General features: G+C 39.9%; 1 protein-coding gene across 1 annotated transcript; it reads right to left on the bottom strand.

Annotated features, from left to right (window-relative positions):
- Window positions 1-3,983: 3,983 nt before the first annotated feature.
- mgat2 (alpha-1,6-mannosyl-glycoprotein 2-beta-N-acetylglucosaminyltransferase) lies at window positions 3,984-8,523 on the bottom strand. Its single transcript, XM_085247559.1, has 2 exons — window positions 8,373-8,523; window positions 3,984-5,983 (listed from the first exon to the last, which is right to left on the bottom strand). The coding sequence occupies exon 2, from the start codon at window positions 5,729-5,731 to the stop codon at window positions 4,322-4,324; it is 1,410 nt and encodes a 469-aa protein (XP_085103685.1). The 5' UTR covers window positions 5,732-5,983; window positions 8,373-8,523; the 3' UTR covers window positions 3,984-4,321.
- Window positions 8,524-11,290: the final 2,767 nt, after the last annotated feature.

Genomic DNA, 11,290 nt, shown 5'->3' with positions numbered 1-11,290 from the left:
AATGAAGGACTAGCACAACTAATAATTTCCCATGATGGCTTGGTTCCAGGGCAGGGTTCTAGGGCAAACTCATTTGACATTGTGAGCCACTTTGATCTAAAGCAACCTGGATGAGTAAAATTCCCTTTTCTTTCGATTTAATTGCAGAGATATCTTATAAGCTTTGCAATTGTAACAACATCTCAGTTTTTCAACACGACAAAGAAATCCTGCTGCGGTAAATGAATGAAATCTGGCTTAAATAGTGAGAAATAAATGTGTAAGATAGCAGGAAAACTTCTGGTTGCTCATCACACAGACTGTCCTGTCATTGCAAAACAAAGCTTTTGTTTATTCACTGCAAATGTCCCTTTTTGTGGACCAATTCTAAAAAACAAAACCAAATAAAGAGACATTTCTGAAATAATTTGTGAGAAAATAGGAAAATTTCTGTTATTTAAATGTTAATGAATTACTCTGGTGTAGCATGAACGAATGAACAGCCATGGGGGAGGTTTTTATTAGCAGAAGAATCTGTGAAACTTACGAAAACACAGTTAAAAGTCAAAAATTGATGCCCTCCTTCACATTTTCCAAAACCATCCAGTGGACCGAATTTACCGTGTGAATTCTGGCCCCCGGGCCTTAATTTTGACACACCTTATATAGGAGATTTCTAAAATTTCCTTTTACTTCATTTTGAGAATTACCTCCCTGACCACTGAAGTATTAGTATTGCAGCTAACCAGCAGGTGGCAGTCTTGTTCAGGCAAATGAGAGCTTTTGGAATGTTTTTTCAATAACAATCACTTGATCAAACGGGGAAATTGCTGTCTATGTGATATGTAGCCTATATCCTGTTGTCTTTCCCTTGGTCTCCCATCACAAATGTATTGCTTCCACTTCATATATATTTTATATTCAAAGAGCAGAATAAAACTGCCTCTCCATAATTTATGAGCTACTTTTAGGAGAAACACAAGCACTCATAGCCATTAAACCGGCAGCCTGTGGCATCGCTGTTATGTGAGGGGAAAAAAAGGTGTGATCAGCAGGATAGACTGGCACAATCATCCCGTCAGGCTGTCACTAAAACAGCTCTGACTGCATTACTGATCTCTTCTGGGCTGGCAACATCAATCTTGAGCAAGTGTCAATCAGAATTAGTGAGATATTTACATTTAAAAAACAAAAACCCCACTGATTGTAATATATGTGCTATTATTGTGCTTTCTGTGCTGTTTACAAACCCTATCACCTTTGAATGGCAATCAAACTACAGTAGCGTCGAGCACAGGCTTGAAAAGAGCTGCATCTATCTTACACCTTCAGGGAAATGGGCCCTCTTTGATAGGTATTCAATAGCTTGAAAACGAATCCCACTGCACAATCCCTCTTTGACCATCTTTTCACACTGATGCAATTCCCTCGTCTGCATGTCTCCATATATTGACCCAGAGTTTTGTTTACCTTCAATGTGTGCAACGTCTATGAATGATTAATATTGCCTCTCGGGGGCTAGAAGCCCAGACTGAGCAACATTTCATGTGATGCAGAAACTTGACATCTTAAGATACTGTGAGAAGGGAGGGAGGGGAAAAAAATTAATTCATGCCTTTATGTCAGTGATAGATTTGAACGTACACGTCTAGTCAAGTTGGGGAAAGGATCACATTAATCTAGTTTCATTTTCAAGCTCTGCAGGGATGTTTATTTAACCCGCTGCTAAGACCTGTGGTTAGTTTAGACATTAAAGAATGAGTTATATTACAAAGTCGGGATAAGAGGGTGACAAATTAAATGCAACATGGAATACAAAGTTGCTTCATTAGGATGGCTGTATTGACAATTGGCCTGGATTCTAGAGTGGATAGGCAGTTTTTTCCTCTGCGCCTTTTCAACTGCAATTTAGATAACTGTGTATCGGGAATTTTTAGGAGGGGGGAGAGGTATGGATAATGGTCTTGGGCTGTACAGACCTTAAATCCAACACATAACAGTTTCTAACGCTCCAATGTCAGCTAACCATTAGTCACCACGTATCAAGAACAATGTGCCACTTCTTCTATTCTCAGTTCTATTCTAAGCCATGCTTCCCTTGTGGTACAGGCCCAATTTCTGAGTATGCACCATGGGAACAGCTGCACAATTTGCCAGTTGCATGACCTCAGAGAAGCAGCAGCAGTATGACTGCATGTCTTCACACTGCATTATGAATTGAAGTTTACTAATAAGAAATTAACAGGAACTGCTTACCCTGCAGAGATTGCATTGCTTTGTTTTTGTACCGAAGAGGAACATTTGAGAGGCTTTGTGTCAATCTAAATAGAAAAAAATCACACTAAGGAAACAACTTCCTCTACATACATTAAAGTATTTCATCTTTAATTCATGTGGTGCTTTATGCTGAGACTTGTGTCACTGAAAGGCCACCGGCAGAGTCTACCAGAGGAGGCCTTAAATGTGAACTGTTTGAAGAGTTCAGTCACTGATAACTTATTCCAGATTTTGAAAAGTATGCAGAACTGATTGTTGAACACTGCCAGGAGGATGGTTGAGGGATGGAGTGATGGAAAGGGAGTAGGGGATCAATGCAGCCAGAGAAGCCAGTGAGCTCGGGCGTCAGCGGAAACTATCAATACTGAGCTGTGGCCTAAGCACTTAAAATGTAAATGCATCTTCAATAGGAACAACAGAAAACAGAAAGTAGTGTCAGAGCCTTGGGAGCTCTCCAGGTGCATCGCGTTTATTTCTCTGTGAGAATCTCTGCAGATACAGTAGCACAACGTTATACTACATTGGGTAGGGGCAGTGATGCATTGCAACAAAACAATGGCCTGCAGTTTTATTTAGCTGCAGTGCATCACCATCACTTCTGTCAGATATAACACGATGAAAACTGTAGCTCTGCGCGCCCCCGTTACTGAAAGCACTGATGGAATTGAATTCCGAACTGCTGCAGTCACTTTAATATCGAGTCTTCTGGTGTTCTCTAATAACCTGTTGAAGCTAAATGGAAATTATTTAAATAGAATGAGGTGTCTCAACGGATCTACTTTGATCTCAGCAAATTTGTGAGATATAAATACCTTCAAACTAATTATGTGAGCACAGCGGGACCTCCGAGTCCATAGTTTCGCCAAACTCGTGACTGCACCAGTGAGCACTTGCCTGCTCTTCCCAATTTACCACCTACTGAGATACAGATGGGTGACAAATTACGGCAACACCTGAATGCGTAAGTGCTATAGTGAGGGGATGCTGTAGCTCAGTTATGCTGCAAGGGTCACTGGTCAACTTAAGAGGAAGAGATCCCTACTCATCAATAAAACGTTGTTCTGAGCAGTCACCTTTATTCCACAAACATTTCCACCCTGATGAGCAGAAATTGAGTGGTCAAAAGCACAGGATGTGAGAAGTTAGGGTTTCTTCAGAGTATTTAGGGCTTGACAAAAAATTTTTGACCGGAGAGATAACGGTGGGCAGTCACCAGGCTTCAACTCAAATTCCTAAGCCAGATTTCAGACATTTTTAAGCTACTGTTAATTTGGACCCAGTTCTGCCTTGGCGCCTTTTGTAGGCCAGATTTTCATAGGTTTGAACTTATCATTTCTTAGTGTGTACTATAAGATGTTGGGATCATTTCCTTGTATGGAAAATTAGGGCGGATAGAATCCGTGGGCTGCCTTTCAGTCCAATCACTGGTATATTTCTTGTGATAGCTCCTTCCATACCCACTGACACCAGTTTTTGGCACTAGCAACAGACGTTTATGAGTTAGAAACTGGCCATTGATCCGTGGAAAAGGAGCACAGGGTAGTGCTGGTCCTAGTTTCGCTTTGGTGCATTTTTTAAACGGACCGATAAGCTGCGTAGGAAAAATTTGTGGTTCTTTCTGTCATAAGAAACTCCCGGCAACCTTTAGGCAATGTTCTGACCTTTTTTCCAGTGTATGTGTGCAGACTGAACAATAGCAACAGGTCAGTGGAAACCAGTGGCTTAAGTTATGTTGACATTACCTTTAATTTGTTTCCCATCAGTATGTTTTTAGACTTTGAATATCAAATGATGCATATAATAATCTTAAAATCTTCTTATAGAAAACACAGCAATATATATTGTTTAGTATATCAATGATACAAAACATTGCAGACTTGTTAGGAATTACTTAAATAATTCAATGTAAAGACATATTTGTGTTAAAGAAGCCAAAAATCCAACATTCGTCTTTATTTGGAACAAGCCAATAAAACAGGCAATATTAAGAATAGTCCATAAAGATTTACTTTTTCTTTATATAGGATGCAAAAGAGACAATAATATATAATAGTAGCAATTAAGGTCACTGTAATCGAACATAGCTCTTGCAGAGTTCATGATCCCTGATGTCTCCCCAGCCCCCATTTTTCACATGTGGGGCCACTCCTCCTGCCCCGTTGGCTGGCAATCTCTTTGTGATCAGGAGGTTTTTTGGGAACAGCTGGTTCCCACTGCTCTGTAGGATGTTTTCTATCTTGGTTTTCTGGTTAATGGGCATGCAAGAAGCCTTCTTGTGGTGCATGCCGCAGTCTCCGGCATGGAAAATCCGTGGTGCCTCGCTCACCATGACCTTCCAGTAGGAGGGCAGGCATGACACAGTCAAGTGTTGTAAAGACCAATCCCAGTTGTAGTCATCATAAGTGCAAAAGGTGTCGGTGCATTGGATGAGTTTCTGGTACGTCTCTCTACTCAGAGCCATCCCCATGTTGTGCTCGGTGGACTTCCAGGCTTTCACCTCCACTTTATTTGCTTTGCTGGAGTAGCCGATGTGGCTGTAGCTCCCCAGTGAGAGGATATCGCAGTCTGTGCACTGCTCCCTTTTCAGAGCAGTCATTTGCTTTAAGAGATGGATAAAGTCCGGAGACAAGTAGTGGTCCTCTTCGATCAGGAGAACGAGACCCTTATGGTCTTTGAGAACTCGAACTCTGTCCCATACAAAGTGAAGCTTCCACCACCAGTGGTGCTTGGTCTGGGAAAACTTGGCCTCCCGGTAGTGTCCAAACGAGTCAGGGTACTCTGCGTTAATGCAACCCAGTTTTAAGGCGTCTTTTTTGGGGATGTCTCTGGGGCAGTCCCTGGGGTCATTTCCAGGGAACTCCTGTGGGTACAGCTGGATGCTGAAGGGGAAGAAAATCTGGAGGACTTGGCAGAAGTCAACAGAGGCAACCACTTTGTTAATCTCAGGGGACCAGTAGTCATGGCTGAATATCAGCAGTATGCTATCCACACCTCTGGCCTTTCGTAAACTGTCTACCAATAGCTTTAGATAGTCTGGTCGGTTATGGACCTGAACTACTACAACCAAATCGTCCTTCTTTCGAGTCGTCTTAAATTTCTCTTCATTTCTTATCGTCTGATCAAAGTTTAGCTGGAAGACAATGCCACGGTAGACTAAAGTGGTATTATCCACATCTGGCTTGGATATTTTGGGTTTGTCCTTTTCTTTTTCTTGGTGTGTGTCATTTGCTTGTATAACAGGTGCTGGGACAGGTGCCCGACTGACCGCTGGCGTTGCTTGTTCCTGGTTATGACTGTTGACGCTATTACTGCTGCTGCTGCTGATAATGTTGCTCCTCCGCACCGCCTCCACTTCCCTGGGTAACGATCCACTGTCGTTCTTCTTCTGCCTTCCACTGCTCCAGAAAGCCAGGCCACATATGACAACCACCAGAGTCAGTAACACCACCTTCCTCTTGTAGATTCGGAATCTCATGATAGAGGGTTATCCTCTTGTAAAGGGAGAGAAGTTGATAATTGGGACTCAAGATGCAGCTGTATGGGGGGCTTACGCTTTGCACTGAGAACAGGAGCGATTTAAAAAGAAAGTGCTATCAGGCTAAGTGTTGGCAAAATTAACTGTTGTTGTAAACATGGATCCCACTGGAATGTCACTGGTGCTGAATGAATATTCCATAAGGCATGGCGGTTTTTGAGAGGCAGCAGAGTGGCAGTGTGCGTGCACCACCTGAATGAAAAATAAACCAGAAAATAAAATTAAGTGCATTGTGACAGGTGGGGGTAAGGCAATGTTACGAAAATCTTGACAGAAATTTGTTTCCACAGTATATAAAGCACATTGCCATGCTGGAACATGGAAAAAGACATCAATTGATGTTTAAGCATATACTGTTGCAAATTACGCAAGACCAAACTCGGTGCAGTAATCATCACTCATTAGCTTTTGCCATCCCACACACATAAGGTAGGTCACTTGGTAACAACTGAACCACCTACACGACAAATGCGCAAAACTAATATGGTGATAACTGTAGGAAACAGCATCAATCTCCGTAAATGGCTAATAATCAGACCTGCAGTTTAAGTTACCATGTCAATCGGTTTGAACTTCTTCTATTCAAACATACAGTGCAGTACTATGAAAGTTTTAGGTACTTCATGCAGAACACTGACCAGTCTATCTGTTAAAGTGCTGCAGCTGAGTTTTGACGTGCACATAAAAGAAAAGCATTGTGCTGTATTGTTAGTGATACTTGAATGGCTTTACCTGGCTGTGAACCAAAAATATCTTGGTTTTTTTCTTGTTTTTCCAACTTTACTGCCAGAACCCACTAACTATGGAGTGATTTCACTCTCAGCTCTGACATCTGACTTCCAAACCAAATGTAAAGCAATACTCACAAAATAATGTTATCAGGGTAGGAGATGCCAGGAAAAAATTCCTGTTTAGGAACTATTCCCTAAGAGCGTCTCATTCTATAATCACAATGGACAAATTTAACATACACATCGCATAACAACCAAGCTGAATTTTTTTTCTTATAATTACAAGTAAAATGATCACTCAGGAGAAAGTTAAATGAAACAGAGTCTATCCTTCTTGAAAATGTTGTACTTGGTACAGAGACAGTTTTTTATCATATAGCTTTGAGATCAGTTTAGTTAGAATTAATCAGATTAGATTATTAGACAGGGGCTACAATCAAGGAAGACAAAATTCAAATGAAAAAGAAGCAGATTTTACAAAGTGCTTAAAACAAGCTACCTGCCAAGTGCCACCAAAAACTGTCAACATAACTGCTGCTGTTTTACAGGCAGAACATTGACCATATCAAATACAGATTTCTGTATATTTACTGTACTTTGCATTGAGCTAATACCTGAAAGCACCTCCAGTTTACTTATCTTCCCTTATCTGCAGAGTACAGTTAACATATCCAATAAAATGCATTTAGTCTGATGACAATGTAAAAGTATATATTATGGTTTCACAGACATTCAATAAATGATAATCACCGAGCTTTATTAGAAATATACATGCAACTGGCTGCCAGCCAGCCCCTACAAAGAGTATCACAAACGCCACAATTGTGATTTCATCCAACCCTCACCCTTACCCCATACTTCATCTTCGCTTATATCGTTAATGTTGGTTAAAGCTCAATGCTTCTAATTTGCCCTCCATTTATTTTCCTCCTTAACTGCATTATCAATATTGATCGCTCATTTCTGCTGAGCAAACCTCCATACTTTATTCGTTATTAAATTAGTAGTCTCTCAGGCTGACTACCTGACCATTTATTCTGTTTTCTGGTTGCCTGAAAACTCTACTTAATGGTAGCATCCAGTCCAGACTGCAGTGTGTCACCGACACTGCCTGAGAAAGGTATCTGATACCTACTAGAGTCTGTGATAACAGAAGTAAACACATTCCCTGTAACTGCCCCACACAGACATATACATTAAAGTAAGCCCCAAACGCTATTAGTAAATGTGCACAGAAATGTATTAATATGTGATGTGTACTTTAAGGAAAGCAGCTAAATGCAGGAGTAAAACGATACAGCTCTCTAACCCACATTCTTCAAATTATTGTAATTTGCATGCCCACATTCGGCTTTTCCGTGCTAAATGCTTTCCACACGCCTCCTGCCAAATCAACTCAAATATTTGGTCTACAGCTTAAAGTATTTCCCATTTTAATCCACTTAATTTCTTTTATCGTGACCTAAACCGGTTTATACTAGCAGTACAAGCGCCTATCATGTAAATGTGCAGTTTCGTCTTGGAGCCTACAGCACAAACCCCATCAGTTTTTTTTTCTGTCCTAAATTGGCCGCCGTTGGACAACACCGAGCCAGCGGCGGCTTCAATCGATTTTTTTAAAACCACGAGATACAGTTTTTAGCATTTCGCCGACTGACACAAAACCCACAGAAAGCAGCCGAAAACAACGGCGGGCGCCTCGGCTTCGCTCTTTTATGACAGCCAGCATCACGGAAATGCTAATAGCAAGTTAGCAACGGCGTCAGCTAGCAACTTGCAAGTAACCCGCCCGGACCGAACCACCGTCAACACCGTGTCGAACCACAACAACCACGCTCACAGTAGTTTACCTAAAACCGCAGAATCCGTGCGGAGCTTTCACTGTGAAGAGTCAGTACGGTGGCTTCCCATTCTCCTCCATACCGTTCTGCAAAATGCACGGCAAACGCAACTGTCGACTAGCTGTGTGAAAACACTGCCTGTCGCTGTCCCACAATGCAACGGGCCAGCGGGGGGCACCAGAGATACCCGAAATATCTTGAATCCCCGCTGCTGCTCCTGCTGCTGCAGATACTCTGCTCTCTAAACTGACCTGATGAGGTTTGAGTGGCTAGGAAAAGTTATTGGGCCTGTTTGAAATGTGATTGACCCCCCAAAAGTAATTTCCCATGTTTTTATGTGTGATTTGCTTTTTTTGATGTCTAAAATCTGTGCTTGTTGGGGGTAAATAGTCTGTGGTAAACAAGATTTACGAAGGGGTTATATATAAAATAAAGAAATTACTTGTTTTTTGTTTCTTTGTTTATTACCTTGCATTATTATACCTACATTATATTCAGTCATTTTTGACTTTATAGACTTTATAAAAAATTTTAATGTCAGTGTCATTTTTAACCTGGATGAATAAAGGCTATATCAAAGTTGTTGTTGTTTTTTTAAGTCGCAGACTAGAATGATCTTTCTAGCTCTAAATGACTTGATGTCATTTACAATTAAGTTCAGTTGAATTCAATTCAGTGTGTTTAGTACCAAGTCTTAACAATAGTGTCCTCAGGGCACTTTATATTGTAAAGTCCCTACAATAATAGAGAGAGAATTCCAGCAGTCAGATGATGAGCAAGCACTTGGCAACAGTGGAAAGGAAAAACTCCCTTTTAGCAGGAAGAAACCTCTGGTAGGACCAGGGAGAGGCTGCCATCTGACACAACCTCCTGGGGTTGAGGGGAGGGAGACCAAAAGGTGCACTGTGAAAGAGGGTCCAAGTTTAATAATCACTACTAATAATAGCTATGTTTGACGGATTGCAGGCCAACAACTCATTGACATTTTAAATGCTGGCAATTATTTGTTGGCAAATACCAGAAATCACTTTTTGGCACAACACTGGGATTTCTTGATTATTTATACAATGTGTTGCAAATCTACACAGACTGCCTTAATTGCTACTTTTTTGTTTTTGTTTTTTTCTTCTTCACTGATCGCTCACAGTGCAGACCCAAAAAAGGGAAGTGTTGAATTTTGTTAACTCGTGGAACCTATTTCAGCAATACCAACCTCCATTAGATGCTACATGTAGCTCCATGTAGGATGTGTACAACATAGAAGAGGAATTTTGGATCAATCCTCCCTAGAAACTGTTCCCACAATTGATCTTGATTGAACATCCCTCTTCGAGTCATCCCACAGCATCTCAATTGGTTTAAGGTGAACATATTTATTTTATTTATTTTATTTAGGACAGTGCATGTTAATTAACATAAATGTAAAAAAAAAATTACATGAATGTAAACATACCAGATTATAGCCAAGGGCTAATTTCCATCTGTTGTCCTTAAGCATAAAAAATAGACATAATAATTCATAAAAATTCATCATTCATTCATAATAAAAACTCCATCACCAAACTTACACATACACACCATTCTGTTCCCAAATAAAACATTAAAACTATACAACTCATACATGATCACACACTTGATTTGTCCATAACCCGTTTTTAACCTTTGCCTTAAACAAATTGAGTGTAGAGCATTCTCTAATGGGTTGAGGAAGACTGTTCCACAGATGGCCTCCCTTGACAGACATATCCTGACTTTGCCATTCAAAAAACAGTTTCTTATTTCCCAGCTATTCTGCTGAAGAATTACTTGTGCACTTTGGGCCTTTGTGTAGCTATTGTCCCATCACCTAACCTCTCCCAAGATAGGTCATGGACAGCTGCCATAATAATCTCTTGGTAAATTTTCCTGACAGATTTATGCATTGTTCCCTCAGTGAGGACATGGGGTTTTGGTACTAAGATGCAGTGCATTTTCCTTATAAACCTGCTTGTTTCCTTCTTCTTCAGTAGTTCAGTGTTTGTCTCCTTTATTGAGAATAAAAGATGATGCCAAAGATGTTATGAAACAGCAGGGGATCTTCTGCAAATTTGAAACATACTATTAAAAATACAAAAAAAAAAAAAAAGATTCTTTGCCATGATAAAAATGACACAATAATTCTGAGTAAAATGCAACTGAAATATATAAAATCAAAGGCTGAATTATTCAAAGAACGAATCATGCAAAAATGCAAGGTGCAAGCTCAATGTACCAATCAATATTTTAATTTAAAGCTGACGTTGTACCTATGTCACGAAATTACTTGGAAGATTTACATATAATGAAATTATTTAAAGTTTGTATTTGCTGTATATTTCTTTCTTTCTTTCTTTCTTTCTTTCTTTCTTTCTTTCTTTCTTTCTTTCTTTCTTTTATTTTTTAGAATATACAATAACTATGTATCTGTTTGTGAATAGCTTTTTAAGAAACTGGAGCTAAATACATTATTTGTTTAGTCTGATTGCGTTTGGTTATAATCTTAAATGAAGATTAGACCGCATTTTGTGGGTAATCAATGAACAATTTCAGGCATTTGTGGTTTGCATGATTTTTTATTGCAGTACATTTGTACATGTCACGAGTTAATTTGAAGGATTATGTGTGCAACCAGATGCTCACGCTAAACAGAAAGAGCCAGCACTTTGCTGTTTTAAGTGCTTATGGTCAACAGACAATTGTTTCCGAGATGAAGACTGAATAGTTTAATATAACATGGTTTTATTTAAATGCAGGGCTTAGAGCTGTAAGAGGGTTAAATGATGTCACGGTTACCCATTGGGCTGTGGGATTTATTAATTCAAATTGATTAGTTTTGGCGATGTACAAAAAAATTAGTATTTTAAATTTAGTTAGGCGCTAGGAGGCGGTACACAACAACCCGACGCCGG

This window comes from Mchenga conophoros, linkage group LG15 (genome assembly GCF_057382185.1).
Source record: "Mchenga conophoros isolate Kocher_MC1m ecotype Shallow Benthic linkage group LG15, M_conophoros_male_GT1.1, whole genome shotgun sequence".
NCBI classification, from domain to species: Eukaryota; Metazoa; Chordata; class Actinopteri; order Cichliformes; family Cichlidae; genus Mchenga; species Mchenga conophoros.
Note: the sequence above shows the minus strand (reverse complement) of the source record. Positions and strands in the feature narration are given on the sequence as shown.

Coding starts and splice junctions, on each gene's coding strand:
- mgat2 (XM_085247559.1), bottom strand. CDS start 5,731: ATGAGATTCCGAATCTACAAGAGGAAGGTGGTGTTACTGACTCTGGTG.